The sequence below is a fragment of the Canis aureus genome, chromosome 23, assembly GCF_053574225.1.
Source record: "Canis aureus isolate CA01 chromosome 23, VMU_Caureus_v.1.0, whole genome shotgun sequence".
Classification (NCBI taxonomy): domain Eukaryota; kingdom Metazoa; phylum Chordata; class Mammalia; order Carnivora; family Canidae; genus Canis; species Canis aureus.
The window spans coordinates 50,524,765-50,538,216 of record NC_135633.1 but is presented as its reverse complement, the minus strand read 5'-3'; the positions used below and the strand labels follow the sequence as shown (position 1 = coordinate 50,538,216).

At 33.3% G+C, this 13,452-nt stretch overlaps 1 protein-coding gene across 2 annotated transcripts in view; it reads right to left on the bottom strand.

Annotated features, from left to right (window-relative positions):
• Nucleotides 1-1,861: 1,861 nt before the first annotated feature.
• CNTN5 (contactin 5) overlaps nt 1,862-13,452 on the bottom strand; it is a 1,290,695-nt gene continuing 1,279,104 nt past the window's right edge. For both annotated transcript variants that reach the window (XM_077867587.1, XM_077867588.1), the window contains 2 exons: nt 8,727-8,895; nt 1,862-4,628 (listed from right to left, as the gene is read on the bottom strand). In XM_077867587.1, coding sequence (XP_077723713.1) covers nt 4,525-4,628; nt 8,727-8,895 — 273 coding nt within the window. In that variant the 3' untranslated portion in view covers nt 1,862-4,524. The remainder of the gene's footprint in view (nt 4,629-8,726; nt 8,896-13,452) is intronic.

Sequence of the window (13,452 nt, the reverse complement as noted above, 5' to 3'; positions counted from 1 at the left end):
ATGTAGATATATGTATTTCTACCATTGCTGTCATTGTTTGAGCTCAAGTTATCCCATCTTTCCTGGTGGGAGGTATTTAAGTCTCCACATAAATGATAGTCTTTATAAGTAAGTAAAAAGTCCCAGGTTCATCTCATACATTTCCTATCCGAGACCTTAAATCAGCCATTGCTCCAAGAAATTTCCTTTGGTGTAAAACGAAAATTGGACATCACATTTTGTGTATTATTGATTTATTTGTATTATTTTTCCATTTAGGATGTTCACTGCTCTTCTAGACTTTTGTAGAACAAAGCTAAAAATATATTATTTTTAAGAATAAGGTTAAATGAACTATGAATCCATACTGATAGTTCTAAATCAAAGTTTACAGGTTTTATTTAACTTAAATTTTACAGATGTGTATCTCTTTTATCTTGAAAATCCATTCTTCTAATACTTTAACATTTATATTCATATATTGGCTAATTAAAAAATTATTATAATAGTTATGCTATTCACAAGATAATGAATGTAGGTCAAGATTTCTTTTTGGGGTGTGTGTGTGTGTGTGTGTGTGTGGTCTTTGGTATGTATGTATTATTAGGAATATACTCTCAAAATACTGACTTGAAATACTTATCTACGTGGTTATAATTCTCCACAAAGAGAAATTTTAACTTATCAACCATTTGGTTGACATACAGTTAGTTTCATTATTTTCTGTTTATATTATTTTGTGGAGATTGCTTTGTTTTTTTTAATTTAATTTTTAAATTAATGTAAAACATTTATATATATAGTTCTAAAGTCAAAACTATGAAATAAGTACAGAGAAGAAGATCTTACTTGTGTATTTGTTCCTACATCCCATTCTCTCCCTCCTTAATAGGCAACAATTTTTATTAGTCTGAAGTTTATTCTTCCCTTTTCTTTTAGAGAGTACTAGCAAATAAATATATTTTTCCACTTCTTACGTCAAAGAAAGCATATATTCATTGTTTTGAATCTTGTTTATTCCCTTAATATATTTTTGCTGGTCTATATTAGGGATAGATACCTAGACATATGATTGCTAGGTCAAAGAGTAAATCCATGCAAAATTTTACTAGTTATTTCCCAGTTCCCTTTAGTATTGTTGTATCATTTTTTTATTTGAGGAGGTTTTGAAAATAAAGTTCCTTTGTCTTTGGCCTACCGAATCAGAACTCTGATATTTGGGTTCCTAGGTGATTTAGATGATCACCGAGGTATAGGAAGCCTGTTCTATAGGAAAATTTTAGGGCCAACATTAAATTAAATCCAATTAATTGTTCAGTTGATATGTGCTAGGTACTGTTTATGTAATGATGAAAGAAATCTTAAGATGAATATAGTATAGTCTCCCTTAGAGGATCAATAGCCTAGAGATTGGAGGGGAAGCATTCATAAACAAATCATTGTAAATCATATGATTGCTGGTATAACAGAAATTACACATGGTGCTAAGGAAGCACAAAAGAATAAATAACTCTATAAGAATTATACCTAGGGTGGATTAGGATAGACAATTTCTAATTAAAGCATAATTATGCATTTAACAAACTCTTTACAAAGCTCACTTGATGAAGTGTCCTTTCCTGAGAAGAAATAAAGCATGAGTCTAACCCTAAATTTATCCCATTTGTTTTTTTCTTCTTCGGTTTACTTTTTGACATGGCCTCTACTTTTTGAATTGAAACTAACATGGACATCTATGGAAATTTTTGAACCTAAAATCATAATGGCATGCAAAGTACTGACATTGTGGTATTTTCAGCATGAAAACACTACCATAATCATGATCATACTGTGGTATGCATGAAATAAATAAAGTCACTCATGTAGCTGACAGGAGAGAAGATAAAAGTCAATAAAAAGAGAATTATTTATTAAAAAGATCTAATGTTACAAGAACAGTACACAGAACTATTATCTGACTGTGCCTTCCACATGATATATACCATTATATAGAGTATATATACAGATTGTATACAATATATTTAATGATTTGACATGGAGTCCATAGTTCCTTTGTTTGGATATGCAAAACATTCACTTTATGAAATTTTTAATTTAATATGAGGAGTGGTTTTTCCTTCATAGCTCAATTGACATTATACAAAAATACAGTCTCTTTAATGATTTAAGACTGTGCAGTTACCATACCATCCAAGAAAAAGCTCACTCAGTACTGCAGTTGAAAAATAATGTACCTTGATAAGGAATACTGTTCTGCTTTCTACAAAGTAACAAGTATGTAATACATAAGTACATAAACATTTAAACTTTTTTTTATAGGTTTAGGATGCAAAATACATATTCTGTGCAGGTTGAATAAAAACATCCCTAATCTCTGATTCCTGCAAGAATACATCAGACATTCTACATGTAAATATTCTATCAGATGTGCACCATCCATCAGTTAGTTGGGAATCTTGGTTAATTTGCATTTGCCATATGTTGGCATATTTTATTGGGCTTTGTTTTATGAGAGTTTCAGTAATAACTTAATTCTTAAAGTCCTTCACTAAATCTAGTATAAAGCATCATGGAAAATAAAGAAAATGAATTGATTAAGCAAATATGAAGTAAAATTCTTGCCCATTCTTTAATATTCTTGCTATATCTTTTTTTTCCAGATGCACAATTTGCTTCGGCAAGCTACACTGTACTCATGAGAGTTCATATTTTGCCTGCTAAGTAGTTTGCATTCCTCTATCTGCAAAGTCCAGCCTCTCCCACTCCAAAGGAGGGTCAAAGAAAGTCTTCTCCCACTCAAAGAAGGTCACTTGGTTGTTATTATTCACAGGCTTCACTATTCAACAACTGTAGTAATTTACTATAATAATCTGTTAACTAAAAATAGCTTTTAAATCACTTCTTGTTTTAGAGGTGTCTTGGAATTAATTCCTCCCAAACAGAATGAGTAACCAACTTAGATGGTTGTGCTATGGCTCTGAAAACAATCTTTTATGATGTTCAGAACAGAAATTCCAATATATCCTGATTCTATAAGGATTAACCTCTAAAGCCAGGAGTGCAAGGTAAATATCATTTCATTTTGCTTACTGTTAAGGATGTTACAAACAGAATTAACAGGCTTAGGTTTTATAAAAGAAAAGAAACTATTTTTGTTTTCATATTAACATCATCTGTAAAACTAGTTCCTCCAAGCTCCTTTTTGGCATTCGACTTTACAGTAACTATCCCTTCAGGCATTTTTTGGGGTGGATGTGAACTGTGGCAGTTGGAACTTCTATATATCATCAGGTAGAAAGCTTTCACTTGAATTTCCAACTATCTAGAGTCACTGTAGTCCATGGTGACCCCTCAAAGTAGCAAATGGGGAACATTTCCCAAGCAGTCTATGGCTAGTTAGACTAGCTGAGGCCCAGTACTGAGGTCATGTTTCCACAGCTTAATAAAAAAATTAATTTATTCAAAAGGCCTTTTTTTTAATAGTTGGTAACATTTTATAAGTGGTATGTGATGCATGGAAGTGTTTAAAAAATCAAAATTTATTTATTTTGCTTAAAACATTTTTTAATTCACAAACTATATGTATGCATCATTATTTGAACAACAAATTTTCATTGTCCTTAAAATCATTGGCAATTAGAAGAAAACCTTGGACTTTATTAATCTATTAAGCAACATCTATTTTGTCAGTAGGTGGGGAAATGGGAAAGCTCTTTCCTGTATTTATTTTGTTCTCAAATTAGCACCCTTGGAAACGTACCAGTGACTGCAGTTTTTAGTGACCATATATTTTTTTACTTTAATCTTTTGTTATTAAAAATAAACATTTATTATATTTGCAGCTAGATAACAGTAATTAATGAAAAAACAATAGCACTTAAATTCATTTGGACTCACTTTTTATTTACTTTCCACTAATGTAAATGGCTTATTCCCTACCCTAACAGAACTTGCATATAGAATAAGCATATTGACAAATTTTGCTATTTCACTATGCAGTAACACAATATTTTTCAAAAAATTTTTTGTGTATTTATGCTATAATGGATCACACAACTGAAGTATTTTCTCATATCTCTTACTAGTTTGTCAATTGGGATAGTAATCCAAAGGGAAAATGAAAAACAGTAGACTCAGAGTCTTTAGCAAACTTTTCATTCTCAGTTTTGTATTTCCATGTGAAACAGATCTGCTAGAGACCACTTACTTAAAAAATGGGTGGCACACACTCATGGTCATCAGTTATAAAATCAAATTCCAACATATTAAAAAAGTAAAGAATACATTTGACAGAAATTACCTTTGCTTGCAAAAAATTCATTACATACAATCTGCATATTTTATTGGAACAAAAACTGCCCTCTCCATTTACAAAACCAAAGAGAAACCTGATGGATAAGTAATATTCCCCCCAACCTCCTGTAAGTGCACTGGGTGTAGTCCCAAGTTTTTAAAGCTCATCCCAGGGTCCTGGGTCTCCACTTACACTACACTCTATTCACTGCTATTTTCAAGATAAAGCAAAGCAAAGTAAGTCTGCAGTTTTCACCAAGAGGTTGAGGGAATCATCAATGCCAAGAGCAATGTTATTGATAATGAAGATGGAGAGACTGTGTGGAGGGTCGACTGGGCACTAGTGATTTTTCCACCTGTGAAAATAGAGAAGTATTAAATGAAACAAATTATTTTGATTTTGCTTGATCTAGGAAAGAGTTGTTTTTAGATATGTAAGACAAAGGAGTGTAACATGCATTTGTTTCTGATGAGTGTCCTTATAAAACAAGACATTGCATGAGGCTTCCAAAAACTATATGAAAAGCAAAATTATATATGGAATACTGTGTTAAAAGGCTATATCACCTCTAAAAAACACATCTACTCAGGAGATTTAGTGTAATTTTCACCAATCATGCAGTGACTTCTCAAATTCCAGGTATGAATGATAAAATGATTTCTATAGTGTATACAGGAGAGGGAGCAAGAATAATTAGCAAAAGTTTGTGGCAATAAGAATTCATAATTCAATTACTTCAGTCAATTTTTGAACTTAATAATAATAAAATTATTTAAGTTACTTATGGGTTCGCCACTGATTTGATTGTTTCAGTTGAGCAGGCTTAAATTCTAGATTCTCATACCAAACTTGGCAAAGGAAGGAGGGCCATCTTTCATTACTCTTATCTATGCCCAGGAGAAATTCTTCCTTCTTGGGAACAACACATTGTATGCAGTTAATGTACTAGAGTAGCTGTTTGATTAAACACACTGATCTGAACAGATTAGTTTAAGGTAGTTTTGATAGCTCCACATAATTAAGCTCCACACAAACTAAATACTACCCTTAGACCTAACTTCCTCAAGCCAGCAGTCTGAAGTATCATCAACATGATCAACATGATCAGTATTTAATGGGTGCTTACTATATGCAATGCACTGTACTGAGCCCTTATACATATCATCTGATTCAATCCTCACAACATTTCTACGCAGTAAATATTGTTGTTATCCCTCTATTGCCAATGAAGGAGCTGAAGCTTAGATAACAGAACTTGCTTAAAGTCATTCATCTGGGATTAGTGGAAACAGATGTTCTTATGATTGGCCTTGATTAAAACTTTAATGATAGATTAATCAAAATAAATGTACCAACTAATTTTTAAAATCATCCTTCTGTCAAGAAATCTTCTCTGGCCAGAGTTGACAGTTAATGGACCTGATTTTGATTTTTGCTATGGAAATAGTGTCCAAATTTTTAATCCAGATGTTTATTTAAGAGCTGAGGGATCATTTGCTTGGTAAAACACACACACACACACACACACACACACACACACGCAGCAGCAGCAAATCTTTCCTTTGAAAATTTTTATAGCTAAAGCACTAATAGAACTATTAATCAACACATTGTAGAATGTAACATGTATTTCACCTTGTACAAAGGGGATTATTGTGAAGTGCATGGCCATATGTGAACTATAAGAAAGGCATGATGACAAAGCTTCCCTGGAGTGGTATGTGCATGTAAGCATGCATAAATAAGCATAAATAAAAACTGTGAAAACAACTTTTCTGTTTATTTGAGAGTGGCAGAGTCCTTGTTAAATTGACTAAAGTGACACTTTTACATAAACATCTCACTTTCAGAATGCTAAGTAGGGGCTATATCTCAAATTTCACAAAGAATCCACAAAGCAAAAAGATTATTTTGTATAAAAAATCAAAACAAAACACAAACAGCAACAACACTGGAGTAAGTTCTAGTCCCTGTTGCAAAACCAACTAGCTATTAAGTGAGTCCTTGAACTTCTTAGGACTTTTGGTTTTTGGAAAATTATAAGAATGAAACCAATTGTTGGATCTGAGATAGACAATATTATGAATTTTCACTTTATTAAAACTCAGAAAATGGGTTGCCCTAGCCATATTTTTTAAACTAAAACATAAAAGTTGACAATTTGTTTTTCACGGAATAGAAATTACAATACAATGGAAGAATCGATGTTTTTATAAGTACTTTCAAACTTGGGGCTGATATTGTCCAAGTGATATTTTACAATCTGGTTGTCTTAGAGTTGAAAAGAACCTTGGGGAGTCAGAGAATAATAGAATACTCAGAAGTTTGCTAGAAGGATAAAATAAGATAATACATTATATAAAAAACACCGAAGGACCCCTGGGTTGCTCAGTGGTTGAGTGTCTGCCTTTGGTTCAGGGCATGATCCCTGAATGTCTGGATCAAGTCCTACATTGGACCCTCTGCAAGGAGCCTGCTTCTTCCTCTGCCTCTGTCTCTGTTTTCTCTCTGTGTCTCTCATGAATAAATAAATAAAATCTTAAGAAAAAAAAGGAAAACATCTAGTGTAAGGCTAAGAACATTATCAGGGTTCAGTAAATACTCATTGTTATCATTGTTTTTAGAAATTTGAGACTTCTGATGCAAGCAGAGAGTTGTCATCTTTTTCACTTATCAAAAATAATCTTTAGTCTGTCAAGGTGCTGTTGAAAATTTAACACCCACATTCAAACAGTTCATTTGTACTAATCAATGTATAGACATTATTATGTCCTTTGCTCTTGAAGCTATACCTTTATAAATGAATCATAAAGTGTATTAAGCTTGAGTGTGGCCACAATGTATTTAAATTATTAGGTCTTTTCATCTGAATTTCTGAAAAATGTCAGATTTCCTATGTCTTGTGTTTTTTTAATTATAACTTTTCACTTTGAAATAATTTTAGATGCACCCAAAAGTTGTAAAAATAGAACAAAGAATTCATCCAGATTCCTTAAATGTTTGTTTCATCATTGCTGCATTGCTATTCTCTCTATAAATACATACATTTTTTTCTGAGCCATTTGAAAGTAAGTTGCAGACATGATGTACATTTACCCTTAAATACTTTAAACTTATTTTTAAAAATATTTTATTTATTTATTCATGATAATACATAGAGAGGAGAGAGAGAGAGAGGCAGAGGGAGGAGCAGGCTCCATGCAGGGAGCCCGAGCCCGTCGTGGGACTCATCCCTGGTCTCCAGGATCACGCCCTGGGCTGAAGGCGGCGCTAAACCTCTGAGCCACCCAGGCTGCCCTATCCTTAAATACTTTAATGTATAGTTCCTAAAAATAAGTTTCTTATATAGTTACAGTACAATTTTTTTAAAAGAGAGACTTATTGATATATATTATCTAACGTATAGACATTATTCAAATTTTATCAACTGTTCTAACAATATCCTGTATTTTTATGTAAGAATTTACTTATCTCATCTGATATTTTTAGGTAAGAATTTATCAAGTATTATGTCAATAGCTTTTCCTCAACGTTTCAGTCTAATTATTTTCTTCTTTGTATTTCCCTTCTATCTCACTTTGTGGCATCAAAAAAAATCATATGCAATGCTTTTGGTTTTAATCCAAATTGATGAATGAATATGTTGAATACAACAAAGCCACATGCAGAGTCCTACAAGATGTCACTGGATACTTTCCTTTAGGCTGACAATTCTGCTTGACAATGATTACTCAATAAATAATGTTCATAATTACCCAGAATTAAATGCACATTAAGTATTTTTTATTCAAGGGTTTTAGGGAAAATTGCCTAATATTTTCTTAATGAGAGATTTGCATACTTTATTAAATCTTTGGTTTCCTTTTCTTATTACCTCAGTGGAATGGTTGCTCATTTCTTTTTTAAAATATTTTATTTATTCATGAGAGACACACAAAGAAAGGCAGAGATATAAGCAGAGGGAGAAGCAGGCTCCATGGAGGGAGCCCAATGTGGGACTTGATTCAGGGACTTCAGGATCATGCCCTGGGCCAAAGGCAGGCGCTAAACCGCTGAGCCTCCCAGGCGTCTCTGGTTGCTCATTTCTAAATTTGTAAAATTTCTCTTCCTTTAATCCCATTCTGGTTAATAATTATGGTAGTGGTGAAGATATGTGGCCCTGGAGACGAGCATACTTGGGTCTAAATCTTGGTTCTTCAACTTAGTATGATCTTAGGCAAGTTACTTAAATTTTCCCTAAAATATGAACAATATCTCTTTCATACGATTATTACTAAGACTAAATAAAATGATGTAAAAGACTTATGACCAATAAGACTTATGATCATGCCTAAACATGGTAAGGACTTCCAAAGTTTTCAACCATGCAATCCATCATATTAATTTTGGTGAGGTTTACACTATTTACCATTGTTAGTGGTCATCAGATTAAGCCTATTATGTCAAAACTTACCTGAATAGGATGGTACTCTGATTTGGGAACTAGCTGTCCCATCCCCTCCTTCACTGTATGCTCGAACTTCAATAACATAGACTCCAGCATCGGGGAGTGGTACTATTGCTTGAGGTTTCTGTGTTTCAATAACTTGACTGTTGCTGTGCCCCTCTTGTCTATAAAAAACCTGGAAATAATAACAGAGGTTTAAACATTTGATATTCAGTTTAGGATTCCAAATGTTTATTGACTGACTACTATATGTCACATTTTGAGCTAAGGGAGCTTACAGCTTTGACAGATATGTAATCAAATGTATGTGCTATATGCAGCAATGGAGTGTGCATAAGGTACTTGGAAATACTGAAGAAGAGTTTAATTCTGTCTGTGCATTAGAAATGGCTTTTCAAAGGAAGTGATGTTTGAGCTAAGTATCTGAAGATGAGTAGAGTTCACCAGTTAGAGAAAGGGATGTGAATTCTAGGAAAAGATAAGAGAAAATGAAAAAAATACACCTAGGCAATAAGGAACTATAGCATGAGGGTATGGCATGAACAGAAGACATACGAGGATAGTGATACGAGACTGGAGCAGTAGGTAGTGAGGAAGCATATCACTAAAAGTCTTTTATTCTTGCTTAGTGAAATGAATAGTATCATGAGGGAGTACTCATAGCTCTCATCTGCAAATTCAAAGGACAAAAAGATAATTTGTTAAATATATCAATAAATCTTTAACAATGTAGAAAATTGCTAAAAAATTAAAATGTTAGTGTTTTTATTTACTTCTCTGGTTGTTTGCTTTTCTGTGAAGTGGCATTTGGAAACTTTGGGTAGTAAAGTTAAGGCCTTTTTGACACTTGTCCATGGTACTAGAATGGAACATGTATCACAGTAAATGATTTCAGAATTATAAATTAGGGCATAAAATTATCCTATTTTATGTATCAGAAAGTAAAGATCATAGAAATTATGCAATTTATACAAGACCATGTGGCTAGTTAGGGAAGAAATTGCCTTAGAAGTTTAGTATTTTGATTTAAGTTCAGAGCTGCTTCAGAACTATATTAATTGTTTCTACTTACAGATTTGGATTCAAAATAATCTCCTACAAACAAAATAAACTGCAATCGCCATATTTCTTTCTGGGCAAATGTGGTCCCACTATAAGACCTGGTACATAGTAAACTTAGAAGAGAAAGCTCTTTCATTGCCATTATTGTTTATTGTCAATGGTCAGTATTTCAATTGCATCATAAATAATTGACTGCCTTAGAAAGCTAGATAAAAATTCGTAATTTTTTCTTATAAAAATGTGTTTTGAGCTTGAACTAACTTACACAGAGGGGGAAAAAAACCTTTAGTAGAACAATATTGTCATATATTGAAGCTTTCCTGTACTTGATCCTTACTTTTGCATTCTGGTAATGAATGGTCCCTCCATTTCGCTTCCTTTATCTTTCACAGATTTAAATTTACTTCAGGGTCTCAGGAGAGAAGTAACTTCTCTCTGAAAGTATTTAGCATATGTAATAATTGTATGTACTAAAATACTCATAGGGAAGGAAGCCATAGCCTCAATGTGGTTGCAAAGTGATAAGAGTATCATCAAATATTTGTCGGGCATATCATGTGGGCCAGGCACAGTGCTATATATTGGAGACTCGTAACAGAAAAGACCACATGGTTTCTGCTCTCATGGCACTTACAGTATAATAGTGAGACAGATACCAATGCATTGAAGTGTGATATATATTGCAATAGAAAAGGTATTTGGTGATATAGCAATGCACAAAGTGGTACTTTGTCAAGATTTGGGGAATCAGAAACATTTCTTAGAGCATGCCCAAAGCAAGTTCTTTCAGCTTAAAAAAATAACAATTATATCAGAATTTATGCTTCTCATTTTGACTATAGCAGTATAATGAATTAGAATTCTGATCATCCACATGAGGTAATTAGAAAGTAAACTTATGGCAATGGGAAAGTATGTAAATTGGTGAGGATTGGCAGGGGAGTGACTATTTTAGAGGACATAGTTATTATGGTTCAATAAATTACAACTCTTATGACAAAGAAAAATGCAGTTAGTAATGCATATCTAATGTTGCTGTAAAATCCAGAGTTGAAGAAAAATTTGTGGATCAGTTGAGATTTAGAAACAAAAAGTAAAAGCAGGAATAATATCAGTCAATGGTAGCAAAAGGAGTTTGAGATTAAATGTGGCTTTTACCAGAACATCCAGGGAGATGTGATGCTATGAGTCAGTAAGTAGGTATACTCAGTGAAAACATATATTAAATTAATGGTTAGTCTTAGGTGCTTGAGAGAATCTCAGCTTATTTTAAAATCCTGATTTACCAAAACAAATGAGAATGAGAAATATGAGAAGGTTAAGGAGTTATCAAGACATGTCAAAAGTAGTTATTGACAATAAGGAGTCCAAGGAGTACTTTCAGAATTTGGACATTTACAGAATGGCAGTTGTGATGACAGCTATCTTTCAGCATAAAGGAAATTGTATTTTCAAATTTATTCTCAAATTCTACTTAACAAGCTGGGAGGGGTGAATTATCTAAAAGAAGTGATTCTGAATAAAAATTAATGTGGTACTGCTATTCTGAAACACATAATCTGGAAATGGTTAGTCTATATGTCTGATGGTGACACAATAATGTTGTGAGTAGGCTTAAGGATAAAGCAGTAAATTTTTACTGGTTTTACTCAAAAGTACCCTTGAGAAAACTGTATCCTATTAAACGGGAGGCCTGTTCAGCAGCTGAGCATCTTGGGAATAGTCAAGGGGACAGGTGCTCTTCATTACAGAGGATGAGGGATCTTAAGTCCCAGGGGCAATGGGAGGGTGCGGAGAAGTCAGCAAGATGATAGTAGCAGGATGAAGAGAAGTCGGAGGGCCACAAGCAGCAGTGAGAAACCACTGACTGGACGACGGCCAAAAGCACTTTTAAGAACGAGACTTCCTATGGGCAAGGGAACTGGCACTGTTCAGATATTGGCTTGTATGGTATGCTTTTCACTCGACCCACTGCTGCCAACATTTCTATCAAGTCTACTTTCTAAATATATATATATTTGATGTTATGTAAGCCATTTCTGTTTTATTTTTAAAAATATTTTATTATAAAAAACTTCAAGCATAACCACATGTAAGAGGGTAGTATAAGCCATTATATAGGAGTCTTTTTAATTTGTGAGTATCACAAGAAAGAGACTGAATCCCATATGTGGAGTGAGTATCAGATGAAGGACCAGCTTCAAGATACAGGAAGTCAGTGAGACTAGAATGGACAAAGACATTAAGTTCCCTGGAGAAGTTGGATAAATATAGAGGTGGTCTTCAGAATACTGTAGGATGTGGAATCAAATATCAATCCAAGTGTACATGCATCTCAAGAGTCTGGAAGGCCCTGATATTTAAGTTGAATAAATAAAGACTTCTGTCTATATTGATGGAACACATAATAACCAGTAAACTTTGAGCCTGATATTTCCCTCCTCTGCCTGGCTCTGTAAATAGGCAGAAAGTAGACGTGAGGGGGGAGGAAACATAGAGAAAGGGTTATATATCTAAGAAACGATACTGTCTAGATGTAGCCTAGAAAACATTTCTTTGGTATGTAGCCTGAGGTCCTTGTCCCAAATTCCTTCTGACTGCTTTGTTTTGTTTTGTTTTCTGAATAGACAGAAGTTTCTCCTAGTGGGGAATGGGATGTTTGCACAAGTGACCACTAACTATAGCTCCTGGGCATTTAATATTTATTTTCCTTTTCACTTGGGCTTAAATCTATATGAGAATAAGATGAAGATAAAATGGTTGTTTTACTTTATTATATTGGTAAACTTCTTTCATAGTATAAGGAAAACATTCCTCCATTCTCAAGATAATTAGAGAATTATGGCTGAATATGCTTTATTCCACAGCTTTGTTATTGGTATTCCTTTAGGAAAGCCAGCAGTAGATGTGCCAAAATTAGTTAAAGATGCTAGATACAGACCCCACATGAGAGGAATTATAAAAATTACATTTTCTTCATTAAAAGTGTTTATTTGGGAAAAAAACATTAAATTAGAAAAAATTTATTTGAAATTTTTGCTTCATTTTCACAATCACTTATAAATTATATATTAATAATAAAGGTGGCTGTTTTCAACTTGGGAAATGTAAGAAACAAAGGCATAATAGTGAACTGAAGAAGTTATAAATACACTAAGTAAACTCCCAAATTAGATTTAACTTTTAAAATGGGGAGTTATTCTATTTGAGTGAGAATAGTTTTTATAGCCATATCTTCACGAGACAGTCTTTTCCTAATATTATTCTGGTTTTTCAAGCTTCTATTTCTCTTACTTTATAATGAAAGCTGTGATATCTTGAAATTATTGCTATCAAATATGGACTTGCTAAAATCTCAAGATGCTTAAGATCTCTTGGATGATCTCAAAAAGCAGTAAGAAATTTCACAACTAGGTAATAGTTAACATTTATCTGAATGGATTTCTTTTTAATGTGTCTTCTCTGACACAGCCATATACGGCTTGATTCCATCCTTCTTCCACTGTATTCTTGGTCATTTTTGAGGTCCCTGATTTATGATGAAGAGACCTGTTTATCTTCTTAACACGTTGCACATAATTTCTCATCATATCTTTCTCGGTTAACATCTTGTTTTTATATGTGTTGATACCTCAATCTCTGAAATAAGTAAAGCACTAAGATCCACACT